This window comes from Manacus vitellinus, unplaced genomic scaffold (assembly GCF_001715985.3).
Source record: "Manacus vitellinus isolate BGI_N305 unplaced genomic scaffold, ASM171598v3 scaffold_27_pilon, whole genome shotgun sequence".
In the NCBI taxonomy this organism is placed as follows: Eukaryota; Metazoa; Chordata; class Aves; order Passeriformes; family Pipridae; genus Manacus; species Manacus vitellinus.
The window spans coordinates 5395435-5410696 of NW_021940039.1; the positions used below are offsets into that span (position 1 = coordinate 5395435).

General features: G+C 54.4%; 1 protein-coding gene across 1 annotated transcript; it reads right to left on the reverse strand.

The window, feature by feature from the left end:
- Positions 1–5766: 5766 nt before the first annotated feature.
- PRRX2 (paired related homeobox 2) lies at positions 5767–8268 on the reverse strand. Its single transcript, XM_029960578.1, has 4 exons — positions 8157–8268; positions 7732–7916; positions 7396–7574; positions 5767–6853 (listed from the first exon to the last, which is right to left on the reverse strand). The coding sequence occupies exons 1-4, from the start codon at positions 8266–8268 to the stop codon at positions 6718–6720; spliced, it is 612 nt and encodes a 203-aa protein (XP_029816438.1). The 3' UTR covers positions 5767–6717.
- Positions 8269–15262: the final 6994 nt, after the last annotated feature.

Below are 15262 nucleotides of genomic sequence, written 5' to 3' on the forward strand. Positions count from 1 at the left end.
CCCAGGGTGTCTGGAGGTGGGGGAAAAGCGAGCAGAGACCCAGCACAAGCCACTTTCCCTCACACAGTTCCAGCTGGTTCAGTCCCAGGGTCCCCCTAACCCTGAGCACTGGACTTACCTGACCACAGCACTTCCCGAGTCTCTCCTCTTCATCCAAGCCTTCCCCTGGCGGCATCTGGACCAAAATTCCTCCTTGGGCAGCTCTCCTGTGACACAGGTCACTCTGCCTTCTCTGCCCTCCCAAAATCTCCCATTCCCTCTAGCAGACGTGGGGCCCTTCCATCTCGTGCTGTGGGGTTTGCCACTCAAATCCTCTCATTCCTCTTAAGGAACTGGGATTCCTGTGACTTGTAGAGAGAGTGAGAGGAGCCAACTCCACAGGCATTGACATCCCAGGGGTGAGTCCCCTGGAAAACATAACGGTGCTTCCCTGCTCGTCACACGAGGATGAAGTTGGCACATGGAAAACTCTCCACGGGTTTTTTTCCAACCCGGCTCTGGGGCTGGGCTGTGAGACGCCCTGTGCTTGCGGCGTGGGTGCGAGCCCCAGGCAGGGAAAGGGAGCGGGACAGGGGGTCCCTGGCCCCGTGGGGTGGTTGGAGCAGAGCAGAACAGTGTGATGGGGGTTCCCCGGCGGGTCCCGCGGGCTGCGCTGCGCTCCCTGCGCGGGGCTGCAGCACCATCGTGTGGCTGCGGGCACCCTGCGGGGGACCCTCGGCCCCGGGGACCCGCACCCAGCGAGCCCCCAGCTCGGGGCATGGCTGACCAGGGAGCTGAGTGCCGGCCTGGAGGTGTTTGGGATGGATGGAGGGAGGGAGGGTGCCATTCCTTGGCGAACGGGTTGAGGGGCCGGCTCGTATCTGCTCCAGCGCCCATCAGCCTCTCCAAAGCAGGCAGATGTGATGCCTGGTACAGGGAGCTCAGACTTGTCCTTTGGGACTCACTTGGCTGAAAAACGACTGCTTTGAGGAGGAAAACAGTTTGCAAATGTCCTTTCAACTTTCCCCTGCTTCTGAAGCTGTGGTATATGGATGCAATGCTGTGCTTCTCCATACAATTATTCTTCCTTGCATGTGATGACTCTTACTTGGCTTTGTAACAACCTGCTACAAAGGGAACCTTTGCTTCCTCCTTCCTTCCCAAATTGTTTTAAAACCTTATAACCCCCATGGACAGCTACCATCCAGCTTCTCGAAGCTTCTCTACTGCCTTAGTTTGCTTTCCTGTGGGGGCTGGAAAGAAGCAGCAGCAAGCAAAATATCTGCTGCAGGGAGGAGATGCTCCTTCCAGGTGGACTGTGGAGTTTGGGGTGAGCATCACACCCCCCCCGGGACAGGAGCATCACCCCAAAGGGCAGGAGGGGCTCAGCTCCTGGGAGGTGACACGCTGCTGTACCTGTGTTTCTGCGGGTTGTAGGTGGTGTCAGCAGGGCTCAGAGGGTCTCCAGACCTTCCCGTTGCCACCAGAGGGAGAAGGGCTCAGCGCGAGGATAACGGGAGAGGAGGATGCTGTAACCACGAGATGTCTGTGTTTCATTCTGGATGGGGGTAGCCAGGCTGGTGTCCTTGCGAGCTGGAAAATGTGAGCTCTGTTTTGTTTCGCTGCCGTGGCAGCCGAGGCTGATGACAATACAAAATTGTTCTCATTAAAATATTGTAGGGGCAAACTTCAACTTTTCATCAGTCGGAAAGTCATGCAGAAGTGTTGGGCTGTGGGGTCAGAAACAAGGGAAGGGGGTCCAGGGAGATCCTCCCATCAGCTGAGACTTGCCCTGGTTGAAAACCAGCTGCTTTGAGGAAGGAAACAGTTTGCAAATGGCCTTGCAACCTTCCCCTGCTCCTGAAGTTGTGGTGTATGGACGGAGACCAGCTCTCCTGCAGAAATTAGTTCTGGTGATGGATGTGCCCTTCCTAGGAGGAGAAATGCCCCTGTACTGGAAGAGGAGAGATAGCACAATGCCTCTGAGCTCCTCTTCATTGGCAGCCTTCCCCTGGCATATCCCTCCCCTGTGGAGTTCAGACCCTGCCAGGTGAGCTGCAGCTCTCCATGCCTGTGTGTCTCCTGGTTTGCAGACCCCTCAGGAGATGTCCATCAGCTCCTGGGAGCAGGCTGACCATGGGTTGAGACCTTCTGCTCTAGTGGGAGATGAACTGAAGCTGGGACAGTTCAGGCAGGAAATAAGTGACATATTTCCAGCAGTCAACAGTAATGAGTCACTGGAAGAATCTGCCCTGGGATCTACAAGCTCTTCACTTCCAAGGGTCTTTTGACTTGGGGCTGGATGGCCTCCAGAGGGGTGCTCTGTGCTGGCCACATGCTGAGGACGTGAGGATGCTGCTTGGGTGATATTCTCTAGGCAGGAGGTTGGAGAAGTGGCATTAATGATCTGCAAGCCACTTACTGAATGAATAAATAAGTGGCTACAAAGCAGCAGTGCAGCAGTTGGACAGGGATGGTCAAGTGTGTGGGACTGTGGTGAGTCTGGGGTGATGTCCAACATGGGGAGTTCATTCCACTGGGTGATGCAAGGATGAGCCTTGCACTGCTCTGGGAAAAGCTGGGATGTGTTGCTGAGGGGCCATTCCTGAACCTTGCAGTCCACGGGGTCCATGTGCCCCAAAGACCCCTGGTGATGCACCGTGAGCTCCTGGAGCTCTCTTTAACTTTGGCTGCCCCAAGTATTTGGTGTCAGCTTTGCCCAACCACTGATTCCCCGTGTTTTGGGTGCTCTGTGCCTGCTCTGCACCTGTGAGCCTTTGCTCTCTGGGAAGCACTCCATGATCCCAGAGCTGATAGTTTATTCTCACCCTTTTAAAATTTTAACTAGTCATCTGTGCAGAATATGCCCCTTCTTGCTGCCTGTCAGCTCAAATTTTGCAGACCTGGAAGAGAAAACCCACAGAGAGCCACATGTTGCTCTGGTCCCTGTGAGTGACTCTCTCTAGGAGCCATTCTGCTCACAGCATCCTATTCTAATCCAGGCTCCTTGCAAATCCACTCAGTTGTGAGGCTCTGCTGAGCCCTCAGTGAGGCTGGGCTGCCCTTCAGGTCCCACATCTCACCCCCTCAGCCCAGCTCTCTCCCATGTGCCCCATCAGTGCCCAGCCTCCAGCTCACCAGGTTAGTGCCCTCCTTGGTGCACAGGATGGAGCCTGAAGAGCTGGGTTTGCTGCTGATTTGGGTTTGTGCTGCCCAGCCTTTACCCAGTCTGCATGCTTGACAGAGCAGCATCTGTCTGAGTGCCTGGATGTTCCTGCAGTGAGAGTATAGGAGAAAATCTCCATATTTCTCCACTGCCTCCAATTCCCTGAGCAGGTCCAGATCTCTGTGTTGCCTCTTTCCAGCTCCCAGGGCTGTGGGATAACTCTCTGCTAGTCTCTGCTGGGACCATGGATGAGCCCTGTCCCCAGAGAATGGGAGGTCTGTTAACAGATGCCCATCTCTGATGTCTGTGGAGCATCAATTACTGTTTGCAGGTTTCCATTCCCACTTACAGCGCTGGATTTGACCTGGTAACCCTGCAGGAGGGGCTCTGCTGCCTGCTCCTGGCTGCATCCCAGCTCAGCCCATTCCCTTGCTGCTGGGGGGAAATGGGGGTGCTGCTCCCAAAGCTGGGGGTGTGAACTGGGACCAGCATTAATGGGGGCTGCCCAGGACAGATCCTGTAAGTTCTGCCACTCCCAGTGGGATTTTGGAGGGGAAGAGCATGCTGACCCCTCTTCCTTGACACCCCTTCCTCAACAGCCCACACTCATTATCCCCAAATGAAATAAGATGGCTCTGGAAAGGCCCTCCGATTAGCTGTTATTCAGGAACCTTTGTTAGGCTGTTTTCTGTGCTCTCTCAATTTCCACTATCTCCAGGCATCGGCTGGAGGGTTCCCAAGCCAGAGGGAAGCCCAGCATTTCTGCTGCAGAAACGTGGTCCCTCCACCCCTTCTCAGATCCACAGGGCCTTGACATGTTCCCCCCTTGCTCCTGCCTCTCTCCCAGGGCATGTGGACCATTTGTCTGGAAGTCTGGGATGAAATCCAGGTCTTGGGGAGAAGCTGTGAGATGCCACCATCACTCAAGGTGAAGGTGGCCAGATCATGGCTTTTGTCCCCTGCCCAAAACAGTGGGTCCCCTGCCTGGGCTGCTTGTCCAGGGCAGGTGGGAAACCACAGTGGCTGATGAGGGAAGAGCCAGGTCCCCATCACATGCACTGACACGCCTCTACTCAGTAAAATATTTATTCCTCCATTATTTCACAAGAGTTGTTTTTACAAAAGACCTTACAAAAATTTCCGAAACGCAGACATGCAGAAAAAAACAAAACAAAACAAAACAAAACCAAAAAAAAAAATCCACCATGGATCTTGTTACAAGTAATTGAAATGTACAAATAGAAAGGGGGAGGGAGAGCTTAGATTACAATAATCCCTCGGTCCTGCTACCCCTCCGTGGGTGCAATTTGTATCTCGTCTCGGTGAGTTCAGCACTGACTGACAAGCTGTGATAAGCTGCCAAGAGCACGGCAAAGGAGGGGCCCTAAGATTAGGAGCAAATGTTTTCAAATATATATATACATATAGATATTTAGTGAAGAAATATTTATTCCCTGCTTTTTTTAGGTTTACAGAAACGGCATCTGCAAACTATTAAATGGGTTTATTTTCATTAATGTTCTCAAAGAGGCAGCGACATTTATATCCCTGTGGTTTCATCTTGTATAACCGAAAAAAGAGCCCTGTGCTTTTCCATGGGAATAGGACCCCCCCCCCGGGCCTCCTCCTTCTGCCCCAGGGGGTGTTTCTCAGGGTGGGTGATTTGATCCTCAGTGGATCCCTCTTCCCCCTGGCTTGGCAAGTCTCTGTGTGGCATGGGGAGTTGCTGGCATGGCAAATGGGGGAAATACCAGCCCTGGAAATAGGGATGGGGGCAGAGCATGGGTATTTAGGGTGACACTCCTCCCTGGATGGGGTGGACAGTGTCAGTCAGGCTGTGCCCTGTCCCTGCCTGCCGTGCTGGAGGAGGAGAAGGTGGTCATTCCCAAATAGATTGGGTGGAGCAGAGAAAGCTGGGGCTGGAGGCAGGATGGAGGGGCTAGTTCACCCCCAGCCAGAGGAGATGTGCTCCTCTCCTTGTTCTCCCATCAGATCTCCAGCTGGGTGCTGGGTGAGTACCCTTGGGTTGGTGCTGTCTGGGGTGCAGCTGAGGGTCCCACATATAGCTGCAGTGAGAGCCCCAGTGGGAACGGGAGAGGATGTTCCTGGGAGCTGTGGGCACTCAGATGGTCACTTTGTAGTTGTGACACTTTCAGCCTTGGTGTCACAGACCAGAGGATGTTTATCTGGAGGAAGCACCTCAGCAGTTGCTCTGTTCATCCTCAGACCTGCTGCTACAGTCCCCAAGCCAAGCTTTCCAGGCAAGTAGGGCTGGTGCCTTCTCTGTCCGGGCCACCCCTCTGAGCTGGTGGTGTCCCCACGCCTGGCTGGTAGCATTTTGTGGCGGGTGAGGAAAGGGTGGCCTGGTTTCCAGAGGGTAACACCTCCCTCCCTCTGACTCGTTCCCCATTGCCACAGGACTGGCAGGGGAAGGCGGAGGCTGCGTCTCTCCACGGCTCAGTCCCATGGGCTGGGGCGAGGCTGCCCCCACCGTGTCCGTCCCCCCACACATCCCACCTTGCAACCTCATTAGGCTGCACGGCAGGGTGGGACGAGGGGGAAACCATTTCCTCTCTGCAAAACCAAAGAAACCTCCCCCCGTGGCGTCGCCGGCCCCAGACCCCTGCTCACATCTGTGGAGCTGCCGACAGGGAGGCTGTGCCTCCGGAAGGCGAAGCCTTCGTTGGCACGAAGCGCTGGGAGCCGCCTACTCAGCTGAAACCCAACAGCTTTTTCCAATTTTCTCTTTCCCTGGGACGGTTCAATGACCTGGGGCTCTGCAGAATCGCTGGCAAGCCCACCAAGGCAGGGCAGCAGTGCCTGCCTGGGGACTGGCGATGCACCCCCGGCTCACAGGAGAGCTCACAGGCTCCAAGAGAGGCTGGTGAGATGCTCCAGCCCTCCTTGCTCCTCTGGGAAGGAAAAAAACCTGACGCCATTGAATAGGCTACTCCTAAATGCAGGCAGCACAGTGCAGAGGGCTGGCTGGGACTGGCCGTGGCATGGGTGAGCCGTCAGCTTCCCAAAGTCCCAAACACTGTGGCTGGGGCTGCACAAAGAGGTGAACACACAGGTCAGCTTCGGCACTTGTGGTTGAGCACCACAAGTCACAGCCTGGCGGAAAGGGAGCTCGTGGTCCTCCCACCGCTGCATGTCCCCGCGGGAGGAGAAGACCCAAGAACTCTTTGGCTCTCTGGACGAGATACCCAAATTGGTCAAATCCAATAGTCCAAGATCCTTCCATGTTTGGAAGCAAATTCTTGTTCCCTTGGCAAGTCTGTTTGTCCTCGAAGAGCGCGTGGGGGGTATGTGTGTGTATATATAGCCGTTATTATAAGGGTGTGCGGAAAAGCAAATTTCTAACCAAGTTTGCTCCATATGTGGCTATAATTATGTGCCACTTCGGCCTGGGGACTGACTCTACCTTCAAAAGGGAAGGGAAGAGGAGAGAAGAGGTGCTGAGACACACTGGATGAGTGACATGTGTTGGGCAGGTGGCGGATTCGTCCTGGACCGGCACAGGAGCTCCACGTTGTATCCTGGATGAGGCCGCTGGGCGGGCTTTGCCCTGGTCAGTTCACGGTCGGCACCTGGTTCTGATGGAGGCTGAACTCTTTGGCTTTGAGGCGCAGGCTGGCGATGCTGTTGGCCATGTTCACCCCTTGGGTGGGCGTCGCGGTCCCGCTGGAGCTGTAGGAGGGCACAGTGCTGCGGGGAGGGAGCAGGGAGGAATGAGGCATTGCCCGTGGAGAAGTCCCCATGCCCCTCGTGGTCCTGCCGGCTTCCCAGGCCAGACTGCCCCTTCCCTCTCAGAGATCTCCCACAAGAGCAGCCAAGGCTTCAGCATTTTTATGGCCGGCTGGATGTGGGAACCCCTCAAAGTATGCACCAGGCAGCCCTGCCTTGAGCTTTTGGACGAGATGGCTGGTCGTGAACAGCTGGGAACCAGAAGGGACCCATGTCACCTCCTGTGCCGAGATGTGGGAAGGGTCAGCATGAGGCCAAGCGAATCCTTTGCAAGTACCAGGGCCCCAAAATGCATAGAGACAGAGAAGCCTGCTCAGCAACAGGCAGTGAGTGGGTGCTCAGAGATGAAAGGGGTTCCCAAAGCGAAGTCAGACAAGCTCGTTTTGGCCCTGTAAAACTCCCTAAATCCCCAGCAGCAGCACAAGGCTGCGTTCCTACAGTGGACTGGTCCCTAGGCAGCCCTATGGCCACCTCTCCCCAGCTCCTCCAAAGCCTCCACCTACCTGTACGGGGAGGTGCTGGTCCAGGAGAGATACTCCGGGGTCAGTGCGGTGGGTCGTGGCGCCATGGGCTGCTCAATGGCTGCCTCTTGGCTGTAGGATTTGAGCAGTGATGCTGATCTGTTGGCCAGCATGGCCCTCTCGTTACGGCGAAACTTGGCCCTCCGGTTCTGAAACCAGACCTGTGTGGGGAGGGAAGGGGGTCAGCAGGGATGTCCCAAGCCTCTGTCCTACCGATCGTGGTCGTGTGCAGGATGAAACCAGAGAGGGGACAGTCCCTGCTCCTGCCTGGGGGCAAGGCAGAGGGTGTTGTTTTCTCCCACACAAACCTGTGCTCACCTGGACTCTCGCCTCGCTGAGGTTGACCCTCCTCGCCAGCTCCTCCCGCACGAAGGCGTCGGGGTAGTGCGTCCTCTCAAAGACCCTCTCCAGAGCCTGCAGCTGGCTGCTGTTGAAGGTGGTGCGGTTCCTCCTCTGCTTCTTCTTCCTCTTGGCCGCCCCACGGCTCGGGCTCAGGCTCTCACCTGTGAGGAAAGCACAGAAGAGGCCATGTGAGAGCCAGACCTGTGTGAGACCCCACAGACCCCACAGCCCAGCCAGGCTCAGCCCCTCCTGGAGGTCTGCACTCCCTGCGGGCACCTGGGACTCTGGAGGGAGCAGCATATGTGCAACCCTGTGGTCACCATGAGAATCTAAACCTATTCCGGGACCTGCAGGAGCTGAGGGTTAACCCCAATATTTGCAAAGACCTGCAGTGGTTTCACATCTGGCTAAAACCACCTGGATCTGATTTTGAATACTGGTCTCTGTGGATTTTTGGGCAGCACTTGATCCAAACTGGGGACGTGCCCACAGGGTGTCCCGGGCTCGGCTCATCCTAAGGCATTAGGTCAAGCTTTCCTGAACAGCCATGGAAATTCAGCACCAAAACACAGCCAAGATGAGGGTCTCGGCTCCCACCTCCAGCACCCCCTGAAGCCCCAGCCGTGGCATGTCCCCAGGGTGACACAGGACTGCAGCCAAGCATCTGCTCATCCAACCCCGGTCTTTCAGAGCTCGGAGCGAACGGCACCGCGTCTCGCAGAGCTCAGCCTCCACAGTGTTTATTTCTGGCTTTGCTGGCTCATGGAAACATGAAGCTGAGGGTGTAGTTTGGTTTCTCAGTATTGATCTTGGGCTGTCAGCCAGGCTGAGATTAATCTCCTCTTTGTCACTAATATCATAAGGTTTAGGCAAGTTTATGAAGTCTTTTTCCGAGACACCCAGTCAGCTGCCTGCAAAGGCTTCGTGGGGAGCACGACTCGCTGTCGTTCTGCCTTATGGAGGTACTGGTTAATGATTCTTTCTGTTAATAAAGCATCTGGATCCAATCTGTACCTACTGGTGGGAAAGCATTTTGGATTTATTTGAAATGTTAATAATTTTATGACATTCTGATTCATAGCAGGGTTATATTGGGGGTTTCTGCTCTATATCATTGCAGGGGCCACGGTGGCAGAACTCACCACTCCCTCAATATGCTCAAGAATTAAATGCTTGCTAATAAGTTATTGTGGCACTTATTAAATAAGTGCAGGGGTTTCAGATGATACTCGAGCAACAAACAAAATCAACTGCAAGGGATATTAACTCTCCTGCTCCAAGACACCATCAAGCTGTTGAGCAGGAGGAAACTATGGGTTCCAAGATCTTTAAGACCACAAAAACCATCTTGGGACCTTAATTCTTAATAATTCAAGCCGCGAAATGTCCACTGCTAAGTTTTGCATCAAGTCCCTAAGGCCCTTTGTGCCTGAGTACACCACTCTCAAGAGCTGTCCCATCCTGAGGACGAGCCATGAAGACCAGAGAAACCCCAAGACCTGCTGGCAGGGGTGTGGAGGTGGGACCTGGCCACCACCACCACCCCTGTCCCCCATCACCCAGGCACATGCAGGAATGCCACGTTTTGACCATGATGGGGCCAAACTGCTGGGGCTTTGGGAAGAGGAGAGCACCCCTGGGTGTGAAGGAGAGGAAAAGGAGCTCTGTCCCCCTCCCAGGGCCTCGCTGCAGCTGCCAGCATTTCTCTGGGTCTTTTATTGTGTTGTCGGTGCATTTGGACCTTGGTTGACCATCCCCTGGGCTGGAAACAGCCTGAGCTCTTGTATTTGGGACACGGCCTTCTCGGTTGGGTAAAGACAGGATGGACAGTGCTGTGCCTGAAATATGTGTGGGTTAGAGGCCCTTTCCCCAGCCAGGAAACCACAGGCTGCCCTTTGCTGCCGATCGTGTTTAAAGGCTCACAAATAAAATTCTCAGGATTCCCTCCAGCCCTTGTTCCTGCAGCTTCAAATGTTCTGCCAGTCTCTGCTTTCCAGTTGCCCCTTTTAGTTAAACTCCTTTTTTGGTCCTGTTTTCCTTCAGCAAGCTAACGAGCCGCTGGATTAAAATACATGAAGTCCAGCCATGGTTGTCCCTGGGTTTTCTGGGAGCCTGGGACTGAAACGGGAACCATCAGGCTGGGAAAGAGCTATGGGATGTACCAGGGTGAGAGATGTTTCCTCATTGGGTTTATGATGACCCCGTAGGGCTTCTGGGGAAATGACAGACCAGGGTTTGGTTCAAAACTTGCCATCACCAAGGGCACCCACTGCCCTCACTGAACCAGCAATGATTTCAACAGAATCTTAGGAAATGTATAAATAAAATTTATAAACCCCTTTTGGTTTCATCCCCAATTTAAACCTGGCTGTAGGACTTTTCCCTAAGTGATTGCTTCTCTCACCCACTCTAATTTGGCTGAAGGCAAGGAGGAGGCGGAAATGTTTCTTAAATTAATTCTCAATCCAGTTCTGTAGGATCTGGCCACATTTCTGGCTGGTTTCTCTCTCCCCAAACCCATGGAGGGAAGAGCTAAATGGCCACGGGAGATGAGCATTGCTGAGCAATTCCCATATGGGGCTGGCAGGCATGCTGGGATCGAGGTTTAAGACCAGAGTTGGGTCAGGATGTGTCCGAGTGCCAGTGGTTCCCAGGCTTTTTGAGAGCTTCAGACCCTGGGCCATGCCTCAGTTGGGGCATTTTGTTCAGCCTCTATTGCTGGTTTTAATGGAATAACCTTCCACACTTTTTCCAGGCCATCTCTGTATGGCAGGGAGGCAGCTCCACAGTTGGGGGGCCTGCCTGGATCCTCTGCTCTGCTCAGGGATGAGCCTTGGAACAGACCAACACATCTTGTCCCCATTAGCTCAGGCCCTGCAGGGTTGTGGGACCAGATAAATGCCACCCTAATTGCTGGTGGTGTGTGTCTGACAGGTTTACAATGTACAGAGTTGGGCTGGATTGTTTCTGTCAGAAATGCTTTAACAGTCTCAAAACAGCTTCCCAAAAATGAGCATTGCTAAGTTCTCTGTGGCACCAGAGAAGGAACGGAGAAGAGGATGGAGAGGGTGCCCCAAAGACCCTCTGCCATCTCACTGCCATCAGCAGGACCTGGATTTAACCAGACTGACACCTTGATGGAGGAATTGGAAACCATTTCCTCACCCCGATGGGCTTCCCGGAATAAGGGTTTGTAACTGCACGAAGTTAAACCCAGCTCACCACCATCTACATTTTGCCCCAAAGGAGTGCCTGGGGAGGCTCTGGAGAAAGCCAAACCCTTGCCTTTGTCAGTTACAATTTGGGGATTCGTTTGGGGCAGGGCTTGGTTGTCCGAGGTCAGAGGGGCTCCTGAGCCTTCTCCCCAGCCACCTTCACTGTATTTATCTTCCACTGATTACAGTTTCCACTGAAGGGGAAAAAAAAACGCAGGAGAAGGGGGAAAACCGGGGGATAACATTACTGAATAACGAAAGATGACGTGCGGGGGAGGATGGGGAGAGGGAGGTGCAGGGGCTCTGCACAGAGCAGGATGGGCCCGGACTTAAATTGCCCCAGTGTGTTAGGAAAGACACGAGACTTTTCCCCCATGATGTGGATGAGTTTTGGGGTGCTGGATGTGCCCTAGGTAACCCCTAGCCTCCTCTCTGGGCTGCCCAGCACCAGGCAATGCTGCCTGCCCAAGAACTGCAGCCAGCCCGGGGGCAGAGCTCTGCCCTATGGGTGCCATGGGGCCCTGGGAGTCACCCCAAGCCCCTTCTCCAGGCGGGAGCACCGACACTGACAAGCCTGGATCACACCCCACGCCGGGAACTGGGGAGTGACGGGTCCTGCCCCATTTGCAAAGGCAACAGCCCCGCGGGGCAGAGCCAGCTGGCTCAGCTGAGCACCAACCGAGCCCACTTTTCCAGCTCTTGCCTTTTCCCTCTGTGTTCCCATTAGTTTTCCATAGGAAGGACTCGCTGGGCTTGCCAAGGAGGGCCCCCACGCTGGCAGGGCCCCCAACCTCCCGCGCAGCAGCCGCCGAGTGCTGTAAAGAGGTAATTTTCACTAATTTCCACCGAGGCTCCGGCTCTGACTTACGACCTCCATTAGCACACGATAAACGGCCTCGGTGCAGCTGGGAGCCAGCCCCAACCAGTGCTGACATTCCCAGCTGCTCACACGCCTGAGCCACAGGGACACGGCGTCCCTGGGCAGGGATGCTCCCCTGGATGGCTTTCAGGGATGGGCTCCATCACCATCAGTCTCTCTGTGGGGTGACTCCCCTCTGGACACCCAGTTTCTGGGATTTCTCTGCAAAATGCTCATCCCAGAGCACGATGTCACCTCGCCCGACTGCCAGCCTGTCTCTCCCCCACATGATGCTGCAAACCCCCTCCGTGTGCACCACCACAGCCTGGGAAAGATTTTGCTGCATCCAGCTCTGACACTTGGCTTTGAGGTGCAAAACCCCCCCCCTTTTTCAGGGACCAGGTCAGAAGGGAGTGAGTTCAACCCTCTCATGCAAAAAAGCCCAGGCTACATCTCCCCCAATGTGTTTCATTTTCCATTGTGCCACAGACCCCGCAGCCCCGAACAGTTTTCTGCCATTAAATTATTTCACACGTTCCATTTATTTGCGAGCAGTTTGCCAAAGACCTTTTTAAGCTTTAAGTTTTTCACACACCCCCCCCAGCCAAAATGATCAAATCTGCCGTACCATTTACTTCCCTTCTCCGCCTGGAATGGTATTTTTTTTTCCCCTCTTTTCTTCTCGGATATAATTTAAGGGTTGAAATAGCCTGGAGGGAATTAGCTGTAAATTCTTCCTAAGACAAATAAATTCAGCCCTCTAAGTTTCTACGTTTTTCAAACTGTTGAGAGACGTTTTGGGTTTGTTTTACTTGAAATAATGATCGTGGCATATCTGACCCTCAGGCTGCGGCCAGCTCTAACTAAATAAATAGCTTTTATTAATTAAGGTTTATCCTTAACAAATAAAACCCCAATTTGATCTCGGCCGGCTGAATTAGCAAAAATAAACAACGGGTTCTCCGGGCACTTGATGTGGATTTAACAAATTAACGCTGGGCCTTCATCAGGGAAGCCACAGGGTGGTGGAGGTCTTTTACAGCCAAGAAATCCTTTGGAAAAACAATGTCTTTCGTTTCTCCCATGGTCTCTCTCGGTAAACATGTGCACTCCCTTCATCCCTTCAGACACTCGGGGGAAGCGAGGAGAGCTCCGGCGATGACGTGCGCCAGAGTTTCATGTGCAATTGTTTAACTTGTTCCTCTAAATCATGCGATGGGGAGGAAGCGTTTCCCCTCGGATCGCAGCGAGCTGGAGAGAAGCTCTGGGGTTTGGGAACTGCCCCTCCACAGTGCCTGCCTGCTCCAGCTCCTTTTTGTCCCATAACTGTCAGCTGAGGCACCCGAAGGTGTGATTTGGGGGTGCATGGGCAGCTGAGTGCAGCTGCACCCCCTTTCCAGCAGCTACTTCCAGCTACTGCCCTGTCTTGGGACGTGGTTGGGGACAGTCTGGGAGCCTGAGAGGGGTTTGCAGGGAGGAGGGATGGCAGGAGGGATGCTCCACAGGCCAGAGGGAAGACAGACAATTGTCCCTGTTCACAGGCACAGGCAGCACAGAGCTTGTTGCAAAACTGATGGTGGGAGCTGCCTATGCCACTTACAGGTCTTAAATCTCCCCAGATCATCTTGGGAACCCTAGAGGGCTGAGAAGCAGCTGGAAAGCTGCCCCCTCATGTGTGCTAGGTCGCAGAACTGTGGTTCTGTGCACTTTCCTGCACCCACCAGTGAGCCCAGCCTGGGTGCACAGGACCAACGCAGCGTCACAGCTTGGGGGCAAAACCCTATCGGCATAAATCTTGTTTTCTGGGTGGTTTCACACCCCTACTCAGGGGAGAAGCCCCTTGGGGCCACCAACCCCTGCCCAAGAGGTGTTGGTCCCGGCTTTTCTTGGCCCTCTGAGGTTCAAACCCCTCACTGCTGGGAGCAAGCTCTGACCTCCTCATCCCAACCCACCGCCACTCCCTGCTCCCCCTCCAGCCCAACCCCAGCCTCATGAAGACCCTGGGAATGCTGGAGGCTCTGGGGGGAGGTTGAAGCCAGGGGGGTCCAAATGTGCTGAGTCCGAAGGAAACTTTCTCGGCTCAAGTGGCGCACATGAAAAATTTAAGAGAGGGGCAAGTCTCAGCTACTGGAGAAACATTACAGCGAAATGTTTCCGAGGATGTTTCACCTCATTAATTGTGAAAAAACTGAAACGCTGACACGTTTTTACAGGCTGCCAGTATTGCTGGGGGAAAAGTGTCTCTGTTAAAAAGGAGCAGCAAAAGCCTGGACCAAGAAAGAGGCCAAGGCTGTCCCGGGAGGGCCTTAGCCTGTGCTCACTGACAGGCAGCAGCAGACTGTTTTATGGTTATAGAGCTGCCTCTGCACCAGCCAGAAACCACCCAGAGCCTTGGTTCACTACCCCCAGCCACAGAGACACCCAGTTTCTGGGAGAATCCTGCCTGGCAGTACTGCAACCCTGGGAATGTTCCATGCATAGCCTGCATGGAGCACTCCCGGAAGGAATGCTCTCCTGAGCCCAGAAGGCTTTTCCCCTCGCACCCCCAGATCCGGGGATGGTGTGCAGTGTCTGAGCACCCATCACAGAATGTCCAGCCAAAAGCCTGAGCAAGCTGGGAAGGTCCTGGAGAGCTGGCTGAGCCAGCAGCATCCCTGCATCCCAGTGGGGATGTGCCCAATCTGTGCTTGCAAGCCGGTGGTGGCACTGAAACCTCTTTTTGGCTCATCCCCTTCTTTAGCGCAGCAAATGCATTGGGAATGGAATGCTTAGATGGGTACTGGGGACAGAAGGAACCTGAAAAGGAAGATCCCTGTGTTGTGGGACCCTGCTTCTCTTAGGGATGGTCCCAGCCTGTTATTAGCCACCAAATTCACTGGTGAGAGCCGTGAGCAGATACAAAGCCGCCTCTCCGGGAAGGGCAGCTGTGATGTATCTGCTGCAAAACCCAAGCACACGAGAGGGCCAAGATCAGGAGGTCACAGTGAAGAGGGAGGAAGAGAGGGGATGAAGGAGATGAAGAAGGGAACCAGGTGAGGAACCAGCCAGCTGAGCCACGTGTTGTGATTTAAACAGGATGCCCTGAAAGCTGAAAGCTGGTGAAATCCACACGGCTGCAGTAAAGCCCTGAGGCTTTGACATGCCCAGCAGTCCAGGAACACTTCCCAGCTCTTCCCACCATGCCAGAGGCTCCTGCCCTGACTAGAGGCTCCTGCACAGCCCAGCACAGTGCTCGCCCAGCCAAGCACAGGCCCCAGGAACGGTGTTCTGGCACGGCCAGCTCCTGCGTCAGCGGAAGCATTTAATGAATTAATTGCAGCCACATTCCCCGAAGGAGGAGGCAGGGTTGGTGGGATGCTGTCAAGGCTCAGGAAGGGGCTGGGGAACATCTTTGGCCACAAAGCTCTGGTGGGAGAAGGCTGAGCAGCACAAG